The sequence below is a fragment of the Dermochelys coriacea genome, chromosome 1 (genome assembly GCF_009764565.3).
Source record: "Dermochelys coriacea isolate rDerCor1 chromosome 1, rDerCor1.pri.v4, whole genome shotgun sequence".
Taxonomy (NCBI): Eukaryota; Metazoa; Chordata; order Testudines; family Dermochelyidae; genus Dermochelys; species Dermochelys coriacea.
In genome coordinates, this window is record NC_050068.2 from 311,148,832 (window position 1) to 311,172,091 (window position 23,260).

Below are 23,260 nucleotides of genomic sequence, written 5' to 3' on the forward strand. Positions count from 1 at the left end.
ATTCATTTATGCCTGAAGCATTAAAATATTTAATATATTAATCATATTGGTCAATTGTTAAGAATAATTTTGGCCATTTGCCAAACCGTATACATCCTCTGGATAAAGCCATAAATAACTAATGCACTAGTGACAAATAAAGAGGACATTTTCCTTTGGCAATTGGAGTGGTGCCCCGTACAACCTGTCAGAGATGAATCAACCCAAACTATAGAGCCTAACATTTTGTATTTTTATTTTCCCTCTATTCTTAACCCTTTAGAACCAATACTTTGTGGTTTACATTATCAGTTCTACATCTGCAAACTATACAGTTTCTTTTTCAAATGTTAGATTAGAGGGAGGCATAGTCCAGATTGCTAGGATAATCCTAATTATGCTTCTCCATTGTTACTGAGATTTTCGTTTTAGCGTAAAACATTTTTGAATTTCCATGCATTTAAGCATTTGTCATTTTAACTGACAACTAACTATCATGATGATATGAAGTTCATGGCAGACTACTGGCCTGCAGCCAAGATTTTCCAAGACAGTTTCTAGTGTATTTCATCTGCATAATGCAAGTGCAAGCCACAAGTTAAATGTTTTCCTCAATGGCCAATGCCTGCAGCATGATCCAAACCCGGTTTACCTCAGTGTGACATTGATCATTAATGGACCACAACCATTTGAGACAGATGGTAGCCAAAGTCAGCACTTGGAATAACCTGCTCAGAAAATTGGTCGGTTCAACCTAGAGTGCGAGCACCTGGACCAGTGGTGTTCAACCTATTTACCTTTGTGGACTACATATGCAGCTCTCTCTGTGTTATGTGGGCTGCATCCACACAATACATATACTACATGTATGCCCTGAGGATGTCACATGGGCTGCAGTCACGTGCTGTTCGGGCTGCAAGCAGCCCTCGGGTTGAGAACCACTGGCCTGGATGTTTAGAACATCGGCCCTTGCCCCCTGCTATTCAACAGCAGAGTACTGTGTTCCTGTCTGGTGTTGCTTGCCTTACACAAGGCTGGCTGAGGTAAAGCTTAACAAAGCTATGCATATTGTTACCAGGACTTTACAGACAATGCTGCCATTGCAATGGCTACTGATCCTTAATAACATAGCACTGTCCCATATTCTCCATGAAAAGGCCTCTGTCATGCTGCTGGCCAAGATCCATGAGAATAGCGACCTGCCTTTATAGGCAGATCTTTTTAACCACCCACCAACTTGCCTGTCTTCTAGATGCCTTTATGATCATTTATGCCACACATGACAGGACAGTGGTATGTGCTTGGCTCAACGAGCCAAGTTGTTAATCACTCTCTCATCATTTAGTTGCGGATTGGTCCTGCTTTGAGCAGAGGGTTGGACTAAATGACCTCCTGAGGTCCCTTCCAACCCTGATATTCTATGATTCTATGATCATTGACCCAACCATCTGTCCACAAGGTTTTGATCTACCAAGGCACCTGTAGTCATCTCTGACCTGGTTTCGAACAGGACAGGCCAACAGTGCAGCCAATCTCTTTAAATGAGGTTTTACTAATGACCCACGATGCAGCTGTGGTCAATTTCAGTCTATGTTGCATATCCTTGAGGAGTGTCCACCAACTTATTTTAATAGCGGGCTACCAGTGCTCCACCTAGCTGATGATGACGCCATCAAATGGCTAGGCACATTGCGCATATGCTGATATATTTTAACTGAAATATTCTTTAAAAGATTTTTCAAAAAAGGTTAATGTTATGTCTGAATGTTAACAAAGCTGGTTTGTCTGTGAATTTCCTTAGTTTTTTAAAAAAGTTTAACAGTGGTTCAGTCACAGGAATCCCACATTCACTCAACCACCCACTCCTTTACTCATGAAAGGATAACATTCTTTTAACGAAAATTGTGCTCATTTTAGCTGTCACTACTGTCATGTGACATAATAATTAAAATATTGATAAGAATAAAAATCAACTCACTCACTCACAGCATTGCATTTCATTTCGAAAATAGTGACATATAAAAATAGTAATATTTGCTATAAATTTTAAGTTTAAATAAGGACTATATTTTGTAATACACCCAATACCTCCTCAATATCATCCAAAGTATGATATTCTCTTATGGTTAGTGATCACGTAGAGAAACACCTTATATTAAATAAGTTTGGCAGAATTTGATTTTTATTTTTTTATAATTTTGACAAAATCTATTACTTTGTAACCATTTTTTTTTCAATTTAAATTTTCAGTTGCTCAAAATTATGGGTTAAGTTTTTTTTAATGTTTATTTAAATTTTCACACCTGCAGGAAATTTTAGGGGGATCAGAAAATAGGGGGGTCAGACATTTAATGACAGTAGACGTTGAGATTCAAAAAGTTAAAGCTTTATAACTATTAACACACAAATTGTTGACATCACATGACAAAATATACAAGGTAAATATCTTTAAATCAAAGTAATAAGTTCTCAAGCAGCATTTTTGTTACTTTGCTATCAGTAAATTTCAATCATCATTGATGGAAATATTTTTTCTTCAGTTTGTGTGTGTGTACAGTGAAATCGATATTTATTGACATTTGCCAGTAAAAATCTAATGTTTCCAAGCCTAATCATAGACTCTCTGAAGGCCCTTTCAGGCCAGAGTCAGAACATGGTAGAGTAGGAGGAATGCATGTCAGGAGGCATTGGGAAGTGTCCTCTGCTACCCGCTTTAAAATATCCAAAAATAGACAGAACAAATCACTGCAGTTTATATTTTCTGTACAACTCTCACTTCTCCCTCCTGCCCCCTGCAAACTATTCACTTCAAATGCAATCTGTTCATAAAAAATAACTTTTAAGAGTACATCCTTTCCTGAAATGTTTAAACTTGTCTCCAGTTTACTTGGATGCTTTTTTTATGCTGTCAATGGGATCTTTAAAAGCCTCTAAATAAAACAGCAGTAAAGCTAACTGACAGTTCTACTGTACAAACTAAACCTCAGTTTTATAATGAAACAGTTGTATTAACTGTTAAGGGGCTGGCAAAATGTAACTAGTCAGCATTTTCTTTAATAAAGATGGGGAGAATACAGGTACCTGAGCATGCAAGGAGCTCCATAATGATTTGATGATTGCTTGCTGGGACTAAAACTCAGTGGGCCACAATGCCATATTCAAGATGACAATTTCAATCAGTGCTGCTGTATCAACATTACAACATTGGGTGTGACTCTTAGACAATAAGCAAATTGCCTTGGTTGGACAATATTTAGATGCCCCAGAAGTAAGACAATAGATATCCTTGGGATTGCAAAGCCTGGATAACTAAGGATGTCACATTCATTGTGGCAAAGGCACAAGAGGTTTGCTTACTTCATGTTTTCCATAGCAGAAGAAAATATGCCCCCTTTCTTCAAACTTGCAAAAGAAAATATCTTTGTAAAATTTTGCTCCCTGGGATTGCCTGAAGAGACACCAATCTTACTTTTGTGAGGTTCCCCGGGGGAAAAAACACTCCTATCGTCCCATGCCACTAGGGTTTACACTGTTTGTAAGGCAGCCCCAAAGGTGGACCTGATCTCAAGCATGCAGACTTGAGTCTAACACTTGGATGATGGTACACATAACTCACTAACTACTGTAAGAGGAGAATGTTATAACTCTTAATCTGCAAAACACATTATAACAATGTAAATGATCTCTAAACAGCTTTTAACTGTAAACTTCCTCTTCAATCACATGGGCTTTTTTAAGGTTTCTAATATTAATACAGTCTAGGAAGCTTAAAATTGTACCTATCCTGAAAGGGATATCGACTTGTTAAAGAGAGTTTAATTTTAACTCTTCAGGACTATATACTGTGTATTAATCTAAAGAATGCATCTATTGTTTTGACAGGTACTGAGCAGAGAATTATTCTGATAGCGTTTATTCTTCACTCTTATAGGCTCCAATTCAAGAGAGCATCTCTATCTAGGACAACTCTAAAGTATGTCCTTAACTTTAAGCAAATGCTTAAGTCACGCTGACCCTGAGCTCCAGCAGCTGCTGGCCCTGGGTGCAGATCCCCAGTGTGACAGCAGGTGCAGACCCCAACTGCCAGCTCCAAACCTGTTGGCAGTCAAACCCTAGCTGCGCGCTCTGACCCCCAGCCCTGGCCACTGACCCCGGCACTGCTCTTGGATGTCGACCCTGGGTTCCGACAGGTGCTGGCCATGGGGACCAATCCCCAGCTCCTGGTGCAGATCCCAGCCCTGGTCATGCAACAGCAGACACTAACCCCAGGCTCTGGCAGGTGCTGGCCCTGGATGTCAACCTGCAGTCCCCATTGCACAGCAGCTGGCTCTGGTGGGTGTTGGCCCAGGACACTGACTCCTAGCCCCATCTGTGCAGGAGTGGGCATGGACCCCAAACACCGACCCTGGATGCCGACCCATAGCCCCAGTCGCACAGCAGCAGGTGCCAACCCCCAGCTGCATGGCAGTGGGTGCTAATCCCCAGCCCTGGGCGCCAATCCCTGGCCCTAGCCATGCAACTGCGGGCAATGACCCTGGGCTCCAGTGGGTGCTGGGCCAGGGCACTGATCCCCAGCCCCAGGTGCTGACCCACACCTCCAACCATACGGTGGTGGGGCCCCCCATCCATTGCCACTGGCCTCAGCTGCCTCATTCCCCACCCCTCCATCACAGGACTTTCTGTGAAAAGTGATATTAACAAACACATACATATCACTTTTCACAGCATTATTTTTATTGAGTCTGGAAAAAAAAATCCTACATAAATAAATTACATGATCTGGATGTGTATACATGCATATTTATTTGTTTTTCCTAAAATTAATTAAGTATTTTAGGGAAAAGTGTCAGCGTGGCCACCAGCAAGAGTTGCAGCCACCAGTCGCACTCTGAGGCCACCAAAAAATTTGTTGTGAGAACCCCTGTCTTAAGTGCAGTCCCGGATAGGGATAGATTTAAATAAATGTTTAATTGCTTTCCAGAACTGGGATCTGAATGATTCTCCTTGCAGATAGTGAGGGGACGGCCAGAGAAACATTGACAGAAAAGCGGTAGTATAAATGCCCAGGCAGCTCTCCACAGGTTGTACTTTTCCTACAAGATCAGATTTATGGATAGGGCCGTGAATGGATTGTTCAGACAATCCCCAACCTGACCTTTCATTTGTAATCATCATCATCAAAAATTTTATGACTTGGAAAAAAAAATACAGTGTGTTCTACAGACCAGCAGCAAATGTTCCTACAACATTTAAAATAGATAGCTCCTGTTATTTTATGACCCTAAGAACAGGGCCAAATTGGCATTCATAAAGAATGTGCACATTTACAGATGGTACTTGACAACATGTACAAGTAAAATCTGAATAAGATGACCTAGATAAGAAACACATTGAAGCTTGACGGTGTTTGCAAGGTCCATATTTGGATAACATTATTCCTGATTAGGATCAGCAGATCATCAGTCCCTGGGATTGGGAAATATAGATCACTATCATTATTGTGGTGTATTTTGCATTTCTACTAACTCACCAAATAATAGTAAAAAACCCCACAAAAACCTTGCCAGATAGTTTTTACGGCCCTGTGTTATTCACAGTGGAAAGATCTGGTGCCCAACTTGGATATGTTTGAAGATCAAACAGGGGCACTGCCCATGTTGTGACTGCAAGCATAACTACAGCAACGCTGATGATATTAACACCGATGCCAGCCTTCACCTAGAGTAATGATAAAAATCAAAAGTTGGTATCAGGAAAACTAAGCAATTCTGAAGAAAATTTCCAAAACGGCAAAATCAGACAGCAGCATTAGTGTGATTATCAGAGAGCAACACTGGATGTTATGGAATTTTTGTTAATAACTCACCATTTCAATAACGTTCAAATGACCATATGAAAATACAATGGCATTGGGTGGATTTGCTACGGGAAGCAGGAATGCAAATGAAGTACACAGTGTAGCAGGTATCAAAATATAAAGTGGATTCACATGAATTGCTTCAGCCTGCCAGATGGTAAAGATAATGAAAAACAACAGATTTCTAGGGACAGTACCTACAAATACTTACTTGCTACAATAATACAAGTGCATGAATGAACTGAATAACTTGTTCAAATACAAAGAAACAACCTTCTAAAGAACTACTTATTTGTTTATATTGTGTAACAAAATATTATAATTGCAGCATGATTACATTATAATACTTCTTGTAATTATAGTTAAACATTAGCATAGAAAATACACAGTGTTTTATGAACCACAGACTAAAACAAGGGCCCCTGCATCAGAGTGTTTGCATTCTAGTAGATACAGTGCAACAGTTGCAGGAAGAGCTTTGAAAGAGAGCATGATGAATTTGAATTTGGATGTGGTAAAAGACAGGAAGCTAGCGAAGGGATTCAGGAAGTTAAGTAACGTGACTGGAGTGGGAGAAGAAGATAATTACAGAGGATGCGGGAGCCAGGCAAGATGAGAAGAGGGGGAGCTGAACACAGTAGGTTACAAAGGAGGAGGAAGAGTAGAGAACAGAAAGGGTGCAGATGGTAAAAGGAAGGAGAGGATGAACTTTATGCCATTCCCCCAGTATTTGATCAGGAGGACAGGGAGAGCTGGAGAAGTGATTGAGGAAGTGGGAAATGCATATTCAGGAACTCTCAGTTAGCTTACTACTGTTTTTCAGATTGAGCTCGTCAAAGATTTTGACTTTTGATTTTTCAACAAAATGTTTTCTCAAAAATTTCAATTTTGATAAAACCCTCTTCCAGAAATTTTCTTTGAAACACTTCCTTTAAAAAAAAGAGAGAGAGATTGTTGGGGATTTTTTGATTTTCAAAGCATTCAGAAGTCCATCAAAATTTTGAAAAAAAATTAATAATCATGTTTTTTGTTTGTTTTAACTATTTCATTGACCAGCTCAGTTTTTATGCTGATGGCACTCATGCTTTCAGAGTCTATTATATATCATTGTCACTGTCTCTTGAGGGGTCTCAGCTTCTCCTGACTGACCCAGCTTACTTTGTTTCTCAGTAAGGTCAGTTCCTGGACCCTCACCTTCAATTAGGTCTACCAGTCCTTCATTTTTCGGGCTTATAGTCTCCTTACTTTTTCTTGAAGGCAACCTGGCACAAAACTATCACCCCTTTGTTAACCCAGGACTTTTTACCTCCCCTTCTGGCTCTGTACTCTCCCCTTTATAGCAGGCTTTGTTTTCTCTACTGGTTGCAGCTGTGGGTGCCTGTCTCCATGATTGGCAGCTGCATGGTGTGTGTGTGAGTTTATAGACACATTACAATTATATAGTGTATTTTTCTTGCATAGAGCAAGGAACATGAAGATTAAAACAGACCTAGATAGGGTACTCACCAAAGGTGCTAATATAGGAAAGAATACAGTGATGGTAGCGGGATTGCTGGCCACTTCTGTTACTGAGGTGACAATCAGACACGATATTAGGATGATCAACCACATTGGTAATGATCCCAGAGGGGTTAATTTGCTTCCTATCCAAGCTGATAGTTTTGAAACCTGAATAAGGAATAGGATATTATTATGACACAACAATTATTGAATGAAAAATGTAACCAACACAGTATTAATGAAGTTTATTCACTTGTTAATATGTGGCATATTTGTATAGTTAGAAATAACAGGTTATAAAATATACTTCATCCTACCATGTGTTTTTATTGCAGTGCTCTCATATCAAGACATTGGCTTATGAAAAGAAATGAGAAACTATACTGCAATGTTTATACCTCACAGATGTTTACAGATGCAACCTCAAATGTTTTTAGTCTGCTCAAAAAAGAACTAGATAAATTCATGGAGCATAGGTCACTCAATGGCTATTAGCCAGGATGAGCAGGGATGGTGTCCCTAGCCCCTGTTTGCTAGTAGCTGGGAATGGGTGACAGGGGATGGATCACTTGATTACCTGTTCTGTTCATTCCCTTTGGGACACCTGGCATTGGCTGCTGTTGGAAGACAGGATACTGGGCTAGACGGACCTCAGGTTTGACCCAGTATGGCCGTTCTTATGTTCCTGGACAAGCTCTAGGACCAAATCCTGCTCACCTTAGTTATGGGACAAATCAGTGCTGCTCTACATGGGAGCTCCACCCATGCAGAATAAAGCTGGGAGAATTTTTTTGGCAAATAGTTTATTCACTGAAAAATGCAGTTTTGGGCAAGCCGACACTATCTGTGAATTTGTGTTTTCACTGTATAGTTTCAACTGAGAAACCTTTCAGTTTTTTGGGCTGGAGTCAGAGCTCTCATAACTTTTAGCTGGTGGTTGGGGCACTCACCCAGGCTTTAGGTGACCCAGGTTCAGTTCTCCTCTCTACCTAATGTTGAGAAGAATTTAAACTCAGCTCTAGCCTATACTATAGGGAGACTGCCTTAGCCACTGAGCTATAATACTCGGATGGGTACCTCTCAATCTCTCCTGTTGAAGCTGTTCTATTGTGTATAATTAATTAACTAACCAGTGGAGTAGGGCTTGAACTTGGGGCTGTCTCATCCAAAATGAGTACCCTAACAGCCACATACCTCCAGACAGAGTCTGTCTCACTCACAGTTTCTTGCCAAACCTTGGATGTAGGAGACCAAAATTCAAATCTTCTTTCTGGAGTCATGTTATTTGTTTGTGTAGTTTGTAGTATAATGGGATTCTAAATCCCTCTTTGGATCCCTAACAGCTACCACAGTAACAACAAGTAACACAAATCTGCGACAGGATTAAAAGATTTTGAAATGACTTCACTGACCAATATATTTGTATTTTTTCTCCAGTTAATTGCTTGCCTTTAGATTTTTTTCCTCAACAGCAGAAAAATACAAACTGTTCAGATAACAAAGGGTTTGGAATAACTGGGAGTCATTTATATACAGTGAAATTCAGCAAGTCTTTATGTCAAACTTCTGTGCACAAAGACTTAGATGTTGCTAGCTTCAGGCATATAATTTATGAAGTCTGTTAATTGAGTCTTGACTCTGTTTTTTTTAGTGTCCTATCTGAATATTCTTGAATCTTCTCTGCATTTCCATGTTCCAGGTTTAATCGTTAGCAACATACACTGGTAAAATGACATAATAACCTCAATAACAGACTTAAAAGTGGCAATTCTTTAAAAAAACCCTTCAAAAACAGACTTCAGTGAGAAACTGCAGAACTGGAATTAATTTGCAAACTGGACACCATCAAATTAGGCCTGAATATAGACTGGGAATGGATGGGTCACTACAAAAACTAATTTCCCCCTGCTGATAGTCACACCTTCTTGTTAACTGTTTGAAATGTTCCACCTTGATTACACTGGCCTCATTAGCACTACAAAAGTGATTTCCACCCCTTCTTATCAACTGCTGAGAATAGCCCACCTCCACCTTAATTGAATTGGCTTGTTAGTACTGACCTGCTACTTGGTAAGGCAACTCCCATCTTTTCATATGCTGTGTATTTATACCTCCCTACTGTATTTTCCACTCCATACAGCTGATGAAGTGGGTTTTAGCCCACGAAAGCTTATGCCCAAATAAATTTGTTAGTCTCTAAGGTGCCACAAGGACGCCTCATTGTTTTTGCTGATACAGACTAACACGGCTATCACTCTGAAACTTGAATATGCTGTTAGTCTGTGTTTGTCTTGGCACAGGTCATGTTAATTGTTCAGAATCTTGTAGAAATTGCATTACCTCACAGCCCTCTGCCAGTGCAAAACCTCCACCAACAAGAATCATTATCTCCCAGGGCATGCATGACTGAAATTCCTTCCAAGTAATCAGCGGAGTGTAATCAAAAACAGCTAGGGGAAAAAAAGTTTTTAAAAGACCTCTTGATACAGCTTCTCTCCAGATACGCAAGTGAAATATTTAAAGCCAAATCTTTATCATCAAATTAAGAAGACTTTTCTTCTGATCATCTTGAACTTCTTGGGGCAGACCCTTTGCAGCTGTGAATTGTTATTACACCATTGACTTCAGTGGAGCCATGATACTTTACACCAGCTGAGAAGCTGCCCCCTTATGAAAGATAGCTATTGATGAGACTAATGCAGCAAGATGGCTACTCTATTTAAACAGATTGCAGTGTAAATTCTGGGCTTCACTGAGACACATTTAGGGCCTGATCTTGTATTCCTTGTTCATCTAAAAAAATCCACTGATATCAGTAGGAGTTTTGGATACATACAGAATTCAAACTTGGGTCATATTCTAATCTAGGTAAATTACTTTCTAAAACAGAAGAATGGAATGAAAATAGACCCATTCACAATTTTATATTTTCCTAAAGTTAATCTAAATAAAAGCTGAAAATATTTTGTTAAAAAAGAAATTTAGTGTCTGACCCAAAGCCCACTGAAGTCAATGGAAAGCTTTCCACTGAATTCAATGGGCTTTGGATCATGTGCCTACTTAGAGTGAACTTCTGCTGCCCTTACACTGAGTCTGTTCTTACTCTGCAAGTATTACCGCCTGATTTCCTTGGTATGGAATTAATTTCCTGCTAAGGTACTACTCATTGTGATGGTGGCAGAATTAGTCCCCTAGTGAGAAAAGAACCCCCCCCCGCAAACCAATAACACCCCCGCAAAAAAAACTCCCACTTTTTACCTAGGAAAAAGTATATATATACAATTCTGAAGCTCAGTATCACTTTCTCTTCATAGGTCAATTTTGCTTTCTGAAGGTTTGTTTTCATTACCAGGGAGATTGACACTGCTGCAATCGATGCAATGGGTGTCAATTTAGCAGGTCTAGTGAAGACACGCTAAAACAACGGCAGAGCGCTCTCCGGTCAATTCTGGTACTCCAGCTCCCCGAGAAGAATAAGGGAAGTCGACCAGAGAGGGTCTCCCATTGATGCAGCACAGTGAAGACACCAAGGTAAGTCAACCTACACTATGTCGACTCCAGATACGTTATTCACATAGATGGAGTAGCATAATTTAGGCTGAATTACCCCGGTAGTGAAGACAAGCCCTAGATCTCAGAAGTTAACTCAATGCTCGTGTTATGGTTTCTAGCACTGCAGGGGGAGGTTTAAATGGGAACAAAAACTATTTGAATTGATATCATGAACATTTTTCTATTTCTATCAGGTTTTTCTAACAACCCCCACACTCTATCCACTTTTCTTTTTATTTAACAAAATCTGTACCTGTTGGGTTTAAATACTTGATAGAGTTCCTAGACCAAACACTGAATTATATTCACAAAGGGTCACCTACAGTCCTTGCTCTAGCAAAGCTCCAATAAAAATATACCCAACTGTTTTCTCCATTTGAAGTCCTAGTCAAAGTTTTTGCTGGAATAATGAAGAAGAGGAGGCCAATTATTAAGGCAGCTGTTGAATCTGTAGCAAAACCTGGGTATCTAAGGAGAGATTAAATGTATATTTAGTAAAGAAAGAATAAAGGATATACAGCTCCCGGAAAAATAAATATTCTGTAGAAATATTATTATAAATACTAAACCTTTTAGTCTGCATGTGACTGTACAGTAATTTGTCGCAGTCTATCAAGTTTATAAATCTGTAGTTATATGGTACTTAAAGATTCCCATTTCCACACAAAAAATGGCCAGATTCTTGGGTGTAATATAGTTGCTTTGCACTTCTCCCAGTGGTAGAATCTAGCAATAGAGCCAATGTAACTGGTCCAAGGAAGATCATTCCTGCCCAAAGGGGGATCCTCTCATGATCTATAGATGACATGGAGCCTTTTATGGAAACCTCTCTCTGCTGCCACCATAGGAGGCATAACCATAGAGTGTGGGGTGCCCCTATGCTGCACTTATCTCTTGGTGCATTTTCAGCTCCTTGAAACTGTTTGCAAGTGGTGCAAATTAGAGTAGCCCTTACGCTGCTCTGTTTACTATAGGGGATCAGCTCAGCACAAAGCAGGCCCAGGATCAGAGGAATGAAAAGGTGAACTTTATACCACCTTAACACACAAATACTCACCCAATTTATGCTGTGCTTCTCAGGCATAGGCAAAGATCTAGTCCATTGTGTCCAATTCTGCACTTTTTACTCAGCCAAAACTCCCATTAAGTAGAATGAGAATTTTGCTTGAGCGAGAAGGATCCGAGCCAATGTCTTGTTAGTGGGGTTTTTTTGTGAAGGACTCCTGGGATCTCCTTATTTTTGGATTGATACAGAGTATTTTTCCTTGCAGCATCATGCCACATTTCCACATATTTTTGGTCCTATCCTGATTTAGTATGTTCCAGAAATAATTTGGCCCTTAGGTTTTATATTATGTTAGCTATTTCCTTAGAATAAACCATCACACTTTCTTACACTTTATAACACTGTATAATCCAACAGGGCAACCTAGGGAATCCTAGATTTATTAACAGTGCTGAGTGAAACTCAAAGACATTTTAATACGAATATTGCACTGAAACCACCTCATACCTCTTCTAAAACTAATTTTGTCCCACAAACTCTCATGTGAAAGGAATGCTGCTAGCTAGCTTCTTAAGGATAGAAAAAAAAGGAATGGTCCATAAATGCTGGGAGTGTGCTTTAAACATATTTTTGTTCTGTTGTTTGCTACCACGGAAAAGATTTATTTTTGTAAGCTATTATTTTTAGAAATATGTAGGACACATTAATGCCCCTGCTACTACAATATCCTTATGGTTGCATGTACAATACTCATGTGACAATATTGCTCAACTTTCCCACTAGCTTCATCAGTTCCTAGCACAGCCCAGAGGTGAAAGTAAGCCGGACTGGACCGGCTTCCCCAGCCCCTTTAAAGCGCCACCCGAGCCCCTGGGGTAGCGGCAGCAGGGCTCCAGTGGTGATTTAAAGGGCCCAGAGCTCCACTGCAGTAGCGGCGGCCGGAGCCTGGGGCCCTTTAAATCGACCCTGAGCCCCGAGGCTCCCAGCCGCCTCTGCAGCTGGTAGCTCTAGGGTTGATTTAAAGGCCCCAGGCTCCCAGCCGCAGCCGGAGCCCTGGGGCCTTTAAATATTGATTTAAAGGGCCCGGCCCCCCGCCTCCTCCCGGTGAGGCCATGCCTCTTCCAGTCGAGGCCACACACCCCTGCTCAGGACTCTGGAGTACCGGTAAGTCCTTTAAGTTACTTTCACCCCTGACACAGCCACATACTCCCTGGTATTCCAAGCAGACATTTATAGGAGGATCCTATTCTGCACTCTGGTATGAACTCACTGGGAGTTGTACTGGAATGTTGGATTCGGCTTGTAATGATATAATGCCTGCAACTACCATGTCTAGGCAGCAGACACATCTGTGAACAATAGTGAGGTTACAGAATTAGATTTTTCTGATGCAATTGCATTATTCCTGGAAAATCTGCTCTTGGGACAATATTGCATATGCAGAAATGGATTTAAAAGGAGAACAGTACCTGAACTGGAATTAAAAAATGGCAGCTGTCACTGCTGTTTGGCCTGATAGGCATGGATGTCTCTCTAACTGTAGTTTTTCAAAGATCACTGTGTACTGAAATATAGTATTTTTAAGCACCTATTTGCCTGACTTGTGATACATGGATACAAAATATGTAGCAGCATGAGGTCCTATAAAAATAATTGCCCCACATATCAGCTTGGTACTGTCCTGTAAGGAAATCTCACAATGGGCTGATTTGAAGCAATTCTGGGAAATAGGCCAGTGGCAACCTAATGTGAATGATTCTATTCAGGTTCTTGTCCCACATTCATCACTATGGTATCTGATCACCTTCCAGAAATGCATGTAGATGGCCTACTATTAGAATTGAATAATAAAATATAATCACAGGTTTCAGAGTAGCAGCCGTGTTAGTCTGTATTCGCAAAAAGAAAAGGAGTACTTGTGGCACCTTAGAGACTAACAAATTTATTAGAGCATAAGCTTTCGTGAGCTACAGCTCACTTCATCGGATGCATTTGGTGGAAAAAACAGAGGAGAGATTTATATACACACACACAGAGAACATGAAACAATGGTTTTATCATACACACTGTAAGGAGAGTGATCACTTAAGATAAGCCATCACCCACAGCAGGGGGGGGAAGGAGGAAAACCTTTCATGGTGACAAGCAGGTAGGCTAATTCCAGCAGTTAACAAGAATATCAGAGGAACAGTGCGGGGTGGGGTGGGAGGGAGAAATACCATGGGGAAATAGTTTTACTTTGTGTAATGACTCATCCATTCCCAGTCTCTATTCAAGCCTAAGTTAATTGTATCCAGTTTGCAAATTAATTCCAATTCAGCAGTCTCTCGTTGGAGTCTGTTTTTGAAGCTTTTTTGTTGAAGTATAGCCACTCTTAGGTCTGTGATCGAGTGACCAGAGAGATTGAAGTGTTCTCCAACTGGTTTTTGAATGTCACCATGAAAGGTTTTCCTCCTTCCCCCCCCTGCTGTTGGTGATGGCTTATCTTAAGTGATCACTCTCCTTACAGTTTTCAGAGTAGCAGCCGTGTTAGTCTGTATTCTCAAAAAGAAAAGGAGTACTTGTGGCACCTTAGAGACTAACAAATTTATTAGAGCATAAGCTTTCGTGAGCTACAGCTCACTTCATCGGAAGTGAGCTGTAGCTCACGAAAGCTTATGCTCTAATAAATTTGTTAGTCTCTAAGGTGCCACAAGTACTCCTTTTCTCCTTACAGTGTGTATGATAAACCCATTGTTTCATGTTCTCTGTGTGTGTGTATATAAATCTCTCCTCTGTTTTTTCCACCAAATGCATCCGATGAAGTGAGCTGTAGCTCACGAAAGCTTATGCTCTAATAAATTTGTTACTCTCTAAGGTGCCACAAGTACTCCTTTTCTTTTTGAAAATATAATCAATATATGTCATCCTTGCATGCACTCCACAGTACATTATTATATTAAAATTAAAGTAATTCCACCCCCTAAACAAATTCTCAACTCCCTTCTGAAACTGCAGTGTACAAAACTTGGACAAAACTGTATTTATGATAAATCTAAGGAGGACTGTAAGAATAAGAATATAACTGCTCATTTTTATGGAAATTATTACACAATTAATTAATTATAACAAGAAGCATACTGAATAGCAAGACATGTTGTTTCTTATGCTTTCATTGTAAAGAACTACAGGCTTTGTGTTTCAACAGGTTAGGTCAGCTATCATACAATACAACATGATTTAGCCTAATGTGAAATGACACGTTTGCATTCTATTCCAAATGAAAACATTAAAGGACATCCACAAGTAACACACTTGTGCAGTACCTGTAAATAGTGAAGAGAATAGTTACACTCCACATATCTCTTTTTAAGATCAAGATAGTTTGATAAACAATAAACAGAGAAGATAATATAGGAATGTATCAGTGTATGCACCTTTAACAAGCTGTTTACAATTGCTTTTTAAGTATCAGGGATAGGTCATTGAGTGATGCTATATGAACATTACATGCTATTTTAAAGCAGGTAGGCATGTTCAACTCAGTTTGATTGCTTGATTGGCTGATTGCTTGATTAGCTCAGCACTTTAAAATCTTCTGTAAAAAGATGTTGCTTCATGCAAGACCAAGATCAGAAGCTCTTCTATTGTTGCTGTGGGGATAAATTTTTTTTTTTGCATTTTTGCTATTGTTTGATAAAATATGTTTAAAAGATAAAAAAGCAATTTTAAAACTCCAAGATGCTTTATACCGATCAGTATAAACTGATGATCTTTTTGTGGGTGTCACAAAATAACTCTACTTAACACTTTACTTTTTCAAAGAGTTACAACCAATAACTAATTATTCCTTATGATACCCCCCCAGTGTACGTTTTGGGAAAGCAGGCAACTCTGTGTGTGTGTGTGTATTTATAGATAGTAATGAGAGAACTTACTATCCCAGCTGATTTCAGAGTAGCAGCCGTGTTAGTCTGTATTCGCAAAAAGAAAAGGAGTACTTGTGGCACCTTAGAGACTAACAAATTTATAGAGCATAAGCTTTCGTGAGCTACAGCTCACTTCATCGGATGCATTTGGTGGAAAAAACAGAGGAGAGATTTATATACACACACACAGAGAACATGAAACAATGGGTTTATCATACACACTGTAAGGAGAAAAGGAGTACTTGTGGCACCTTAGAGATTAAAAAATTTATTAGAGCATAAGCTTTCGTGAGCTACAGCTCACTTCATCGGATGCATTTGGTGGAAAAAACGGAGGAGAGATTTATATACACACACACAGAGAACATGAAACAATGGGTTTATCATACACACTGTAAGGAGAGTGATCACTTAAGATAAGCCATCACCCACAGCAGGGGGGGGAAAGGAGGAAAACCTTCCATGGTGACAAGCAGGTAGGCTAATTCCAGCAGTTAACAAGAATATCAGAGGAACAGTGGGGGGTGGGGTGGGAGGGAGAAATACCATGGGGAAATAGTTTTACTTTGTGTAATGACTCATCCATTCCCAGTCTCTATTCAAGCCTAAGTTAATTGTATCCAGTTTGCAAATTAATTCCAATTCAGCAGTCTCTCGTTGGAGTCTGTTTTTGAAGCTTTTTTGTTGAAGGATAGCCACTCTTAGGTCTGTGATCGAGTGACCAGAGAGATTGAAGTGTTCTCCAACTGGTTTTTGAATGTTATAATTCTTGACGTCTGATTTGTGTCCATTCATTCTTTTACGTAGAGACTGTCCAGTTTGGCCAATGTACATGGCAGAGGGGCATTGCTGGCACATGATGGCATATATCACATTGGTAGATGCGCAGGTGAACGAGCCTCTGATAGTGTGGCTGATGTGATTAGGCCCTATGATGGTATCCCCTGAATAGATATGTGGACAGAGTTGGCAACGGGCTTTGTTGCAAGGATAGGTTCCTGGGTTAGTGGTTCTGTTGTGTGGTGTGTGGTTGCTGGTGAGTATTTGCTTCAGATTGGGGGGCTGTCTGTAAGCAAGGACTGGTCTGTCTCCCAAGATCTGAGAGAGCGATGGCTCGTCCTTCAGGATAGGTTGTAGATCCTTGATGATGCGTTGGAGGGGTTTTAGTTGGGGGCTGAAGGTGATGGCTAGTGGCGTTCTGTTGTTTTCTTTGTTGGGCCTGTCCTGTAGTAGGTGACTTCTGGGTACTCTTCTGGCTCTGTCAATCTGTTTCTTCACTTCAGCAGGTGGGTACTGTAGTTGTAGGAATGCATGATAGAGATCTTGTAGGTGTTTGTCTCTGTCTGAGGGGTTGGAGCAAATGCGGTTATATCGTAGCGCTTGGCTGTAGACAATGGATCGAGTGGTATGATCTGGATGAAAGCTAGAGGCATGTAGGTAGGAATAGCGGTCAGTAGGTTTCCGATATAGGGTGGTGTTTATGTGACCATCGCTTATTAGCACCGTAGTGTCCAGGAAGTGGATCTCTTGTGTGGACTGGTCCAGGCTGAGGTTGATGGTGGGATGGAAATTGTTGAAATCATGGTGGAATTCCTCAAGAGCTTCTTTTCCATGGGTCCAGATGATGAAGATGTCATCAATGTAGCGCAAGTAGAGTAGGGGCATTAGGGAACGAGAGCTGAGGAAGCGTTGTTCTAAGTCAGCCATAAAAATGTTGGCATACTGTGGCGCCATGCGGGTACCCATCGCAGTGCCGCTGATTTGAAGGTATACATTGTCACCAAATGCTGTTGGTGATGGCTTATCTTAAGTGATCACTCTCCTTACAGTGTGTATGATAAACCCATTGTTTCATGTTCTCTCTGTGTGTGTGTGTGTGTGTGTGTGTGTGTGTGTGTGTGTGTGTATAAATCTCTCCTCTGCTTTTTCCACCAAATGCATCCGATGAAGTGAGCTGTAGCTCACGAAAGCTTATGCTCTAATAAATTGGTTAGTCTCTAAGGTGCCACAAGTACTCCTTTTCTTTTTGTGTGGAATGTTGGTGTAGAGGGCTTCTACATCCATAGTGGCTAGGATGGTGTTTTTAGGAAGATCACCAATGGACTGTAGTTTCCTCAGGAAATCGGTGGTGTCTCGAAGATAGCTGGGAATGCTGGTAACGAAGGGCCTGAGGAGGGAGTCTACATAGCCAGACAATCCTGCTGTCAGGGTGCCATCCCAGCTGAGATAGAGATATAGATCTGGTCATCATTATAGATAGTATTTAAAGCTAGCAGAGCGAATGAGGTTGCCCAAGGAGAGGATATATAGACAGAGAAGAGTGGGGACAAGGATAGGCTCCAGGAGGAACAACAACAGACAGCTGGAGAGTCGAAGAGGAGAGACAAGAAGATATGCAGAAGAATTGGTTAGGGAGGTAGGAATAGAACCAGAAGAGGTAAGAGAATAGTGAGCTTGGGGAGGAGCGTTTTCAGGATAACAAGTGATCAACATGTCAAAGGCAGCAGACAGACCAAGAAGGGTAAGAATGGGTTATTGATGAAGTGCCCAAGAAATTTAAAAAAAGAAGAGGAGGAAGATGGGGTGATACCTGGATAAGCAAGTGAGGTCAATACAGGCTTTTTGAGAGAATGAGATAAAGGGTGATGAAAAGGGAGGAGTTGAGAAGATCAGGAGACAGAACTGGATTGAAGGACATGCAAATGAGAGGAAGTTGGACATTTTAGAACCAGAGATCATGCTAAAGGAGGAGAAAATGGCAGGCTGTGGGAAATGAGGCAGAGAGAGGGGGATTGTTTCACACCGGCTCACATTGATTTTTTTTTTGGAAGAAGTGAGTCAGATATTGCAGGTTGAGAAGGGTGTTGAAAGCAGAGAATGCACTTGTGTGGAGGAATCATGCAGAACTAGTTTCTGGATTTTTTTCAAGAGTCATTCAGGGCACACAAGCAGCAGCAGACAAAGATGATGCAAGGAGTGAGCCAAGCCTGGGCATGTGTGGGATATATACGGCTGTTTGAGAGAAGTACAAAAATACCTGAGAATGGATGAAAAGATAGAGTTGTGTGTGTGTGGAAACTATGGAGTCGATGTAAAAGTGAGGTAGGACAGGGAGGAGTGGATGGAGGGCATCAGAACAATGGGTGGTAAAGTGTTATAGGACATTTTAATGTAGGTTACCAGATGGATTCCTTCCAAGCCCAGAAATAACCAAAAGATGCACTATTTGGTGGCTGCATTATGGTCTGCATGAAGTTATTGATATTTATTATTTTATGATATACACAAGTGTGTTAGTTGCTTCACAGAAAAACTGCAAAAGGACGGATCCTTGCCCCCAACACCTTCGCATTAAAATGGAAGACATAACCAGCAAAAAAGAAAAACAAGGTGGTATCTGATGAAGTGAGCTGTAGCTCACGAAAGCTTACGCTCAAATAAATTTGTTAGTCTCTAAGATGCCACAAGTACTCCTTTTCTTTTTGCGAATACAGACTAACACGGCTGCTACTCTGAAAGGTGGATAAAGTGGCCCATTAACACCCCTCCAGTCAGAGGGAGAAAAGAAATCAGGAGGGGGTAGGGGGGAAGGAAAAGCAGCTCAGGGGAGTTGTTAGTGGATTATAGATTGTTATAATAAGCCATAAACAGCCCCCTCCCCAACTGGAGAGGTGTTAATGGGCCACTTCACCATGAATGGTCCCTTGAAATATGTGTTAACTACAGGTGCTATACAATTCGTTCCACCTTGTTTTCAGCTGTGACATTCTGTGGCCAGGTCTACATTACAGACCTATAGCGGTATAACTATCTCGCTTAGAGCGTGAAAAATCCATACCCGAGTGATGTAATTATGATGACCTAACCGCCTACCCCTCTGTGTAGACAGCGCTGTGACGACAGGAGAGCTTCTACTATCGACATAGCTGCTGCCTCTTAGGGAGGTGGATTAATTATGCCAACAGGAGAGACTTCACTTAAGTGCTACAGTGGTACAGCTGCACTGTGTAGACCTGTCCTGAGTTAGTTTCCCAGATCTGAAGAACACTGTGTAAGCTTGAAAGTTTCTCTCTCACCAACAGAAGTTGGTCCAGTAACAGATATTACCTTACCCACCTTGACTCTCTAATATCCTGGGATTGACATGACTAAAACAACACTGCATACAGGCAAAAAGGAAGGGGAAGGTGAGAAAGGGGCATAGATTATGTACATGTGGTTATTCCATTTAGGTAACACATCGGTCATGATGGTTCAAGATGTTTGTTTTCTGTTTTGACTGAAACAAGGTGGTGCTTTCAATTGAATTCTAGTAGGTGGTTGTCTGCATCACATCTGACACCACTGTTTGGAGTTTCAGCAGAGAGGCTAAGGACTGAAAGAACATGGAAATTGAAATACCTTTTCCTCCTGGAGGTATTTCCTCCAGGTTCAATTGGAAGGTGGGAAGAGTCTGGAGAAGCTTTCTGTACTTGTTTGGTTTGGTCATCTCATTGGTTATTCACCAAGTCACAACCCCTCTCTTCATTCGAATCCACCCTAAAACCCCATTTCTCTGCATTGCTGATAAGCAGCGAGTAAATGTAAACAGAGCACATTTTTACATACCCAAAAGAACCACCAAGATGTGTCCACTCATAACGAATCTCATTTCTCAGATAACTACATAATCCTCACCCTCTTAGTCAGTCTCACTCACTGGGCATGTCTAAAGTTAGACTGAAGCGCCTCAAATGTCCACCATGTCCTTGAATTTGTTCTGTAAAATTAGTACATTTTAGTACTAGTACATTTTCAATACTGTATAAAGAAATAATATTGGTGCCTGTGCTGTACCCATTTTGTAGATAAAGATTTTCAGTGCTGTCAGTCTACAATCTTTCACAAGTACTAAAGTTCACTTTAAATCTAGAAGAAAATGCAAACACTTTGCCCTCGTCTAACGGGGGGGGGGGATTGATCTAAGTAACACAACTTCAGCTACGTGAATAACGTAACTGATGTCGACGTACTTAGATTGACTTACCTTGGTGTCTTCACCACGGTGAGTTGACTGCTGCCACTCCCCCGTCGACTCTGCCTGTGCTTCTTGCAGCAGTGGAGTACAGGAGTCGACGGGAGAGCGCTCGGGGGTCAATTTATCACATCTAGACTAGACGTGATAAACCGATCCCCGCTGGATCGATCGCTGCCCACCGATCCGGCGGGTGGTGAAGACATCCCTTAATTAAATACAGTATAGTCATTGTTGGTATTCCAGCTGTTTTACTTACTGAGGAAAAAGAGAAAACCATCCAGGGATGAATCCAGGTTCTCTGGTAAACCACAAGAGGGCCATTAAAATGAACAGGACAAGGGTAATGATTTCTGGGTAGCTGCAGCAAAAGCACAATTTGTTAGTGTCTGGGTTTTCTTAAATTTAAATCTATGCTTGTTTTGAAATGGCCTGGTGATTTGCCGTCTGTGTTACCTTATTGGCCCAAGCTTTGTGTACTCCTCTTTAATCACCTGTGCTGAGGCCTGTTCTCTGGCTGTTTTTTCCTTGCCACATCGGAACATTTCTTTGAAACTGGAATGCAAGTCAACAATAATGGAGTGTTATTCTTACAGGATAGGCACAGATCCCAACCTTTCCAGCTAATTGTATCAATTTACTAGGCTAAGATTTCAGTTCTACCAGCCAGTGCTCATTATCTCTTATTTCATTGTGCACAGTCTGAACTTTACAATACTGATTTGGAGTAACCTGAGCAGACTGGAGTCTACACAAGTGAATGGGAGCTTGGCAGAAGCAGCAGCAAAATACAGCCCAACACTCAGGCTTGTCATTAAGGGAGAGGAGGCAACCGACATCACTAGGTTCTATAAGGATGCATCATGGTCTAGTGGCTAAGGCATCGGACTGGAAAATGAAGAGTCCTGAGATCTAGTCCTGTGTTGTACTGTCCCTTTAAATGTTTGAGCACGCTGCCCTCTGCAATGCAAAACCTCACTTTTGTGTTAGTTTCAGCTTTGCCGGAGGACAGCAGACAGCTGTCTTTCTATCAGTTCCCTCTGAGTCTGACTCTCTCCTTCTCTGCTGGGTCCAGAAATATAACATTGGCCACACAGGATTTATATCCCATGAGTGTCCAGTGCTCCCATTACCTGAACAACAAAAAGAAAGAGTGAGCAGATAATACTGTGAAAGGGGGACAAAGTTCACCTAGAGGCACAGGGTAACAGACTTTTGTTCCTGGGAACTAGTTAGCTACAGAGGGGGAAGTAGGCAATTAGAAGCAGAACAAAGGAGCTGTTCAAACAAGACAGTGAAGTAGAAGCAAGCAGCCATCTTTGTTGACCAGGTGCAAGCAGGCAGGCAAACAGCCTTTAGCCTGCACTACAGCATCTATAATCAACAGATTTCAGAGTAGCAGCCGTGTTAGTCTGTATTCACAAAAAAGAAAAGAAGAACTTGTGGCACCTTAGAGACTACCAAATTTATTTGAGCATAAGCTTTCGTGAGCTACAGCTCACTTCATCGGCTGGGCTAAGAGTATAGTTGGACAGATTAACAATATTGCTGGGTGGGTTAAGGGAACCACTGTTGTGACCCCTTGTGGCATGTAGTAGTTTCGAGAGTTTAGTGTCCTTTTTCTTTTGTAGAGAAGCAAAGTGTGTGTTGTAGATGGCTTTTGTCTAGTTTTTGTAAAGTCCAGCCACGAGGAAGTTTGTGTGGAAGATTGTTTTTTTTATGAGAGTATCCAGTTTTGAGAGCTCATTCTTAATCTTTCCCTGTTTGCCGCAGAGGATGTTGATCAGGTGGTTCCGCAGTTTCTTTGAGAGTGTGTGGACTCTCGAAACTACTACATGCCACAAGGGGCCACAACAGTGGTTCCTTAACCCACCCAGCAATATTGTTAATCTGTCCAACTATACTCTTAGACCAGCCGATGAAGTGAGCTGTAGCTCATGAAAGCTTATGCTCAAATAAATTTGTTAGTCTCTAAGGTGCCACAAGTTCTCCTTTTCTTTTTTAATAATCAACAGAGGGAGCCCAAATGCAGCCAAAGGAAGAATTCTGAACTTTGCAGTATAAGAACACAGCCAGCAGAGGGTGATCCAGAGAAGATAGAGTAGCAACCGAGAGCAACTCAGAGTAGCAACCGTGTTAGTCTGTATTTGCAAAAAGAAAAGGAGTACTTGTGGCACCTTAGAGACTAACAGATTTATTTGAGCATAAGCTTTTGTGAGCTACAGCAAGTGAGCTGTAGCTCACGAAAGCTTATGCTCAAATAAATTTGTTAGTCTCTAAGGTGCCACAAGTACTCCTTTTCTTTTTCCAGAGAAGATAGCGTACAATTGGGAAAAAAAAGGTAAAGAAAGAATTTCTCCATGGAAGAGAAGTCCAGGAGATGCGAAGTTCTACAGGAGAGCAGCAAAAAGGCATCTTTTATGGGCAATATTGGTGAATAATGG

At 41.0% G+C, this 23,260-nt stretch overlaps 1 protein-coding gene across 1 annotated transcript in view; it reads right to left on the reverse strand.

Moving 5' to 3' along the window:
* Positions 1-4,849: 4,849 nt before the first annotated feature.
* Positions 4,850-23,260, reverse strand: part of SLC13A1 (solute carrier family 13 member 1) — a 67,467-nt gene continuing 49,056 nt past the window's right edge. Inside the window, exons 9-15 of the mRNA XM_038414697.2 lie at positions 21,273-21,371; positions 21,076-21,177; positions 11,253-11,356; positions 9,677-9,786; positions 7,343-7,504; positions 5,846-5,983; positions 4,850-5,697 (exon numbers count right to left, since the gene is read on the reverse strand). Of these exons, the coding sequence (XP_038270625.1) occupies positions 5,554-5,697; positions 5,846-5,983; positions 7,343-7,504; positions 9,677-9,786; positions 11,253-11,356; positions 21,076-21,177; positions 21,273-21,371 (859 nt within the window). The 3' untranslated portion in view covers positions 4,850-5,553. The remainder of the gene's footprint in view (positions 5,698-5,845; positions 5,984-7,342; positions 7,505-9,676; positions 9,787-11,252; positions 11,357-21,075; positions 21,178-21,272; positions 21,372-23,260) is intronic.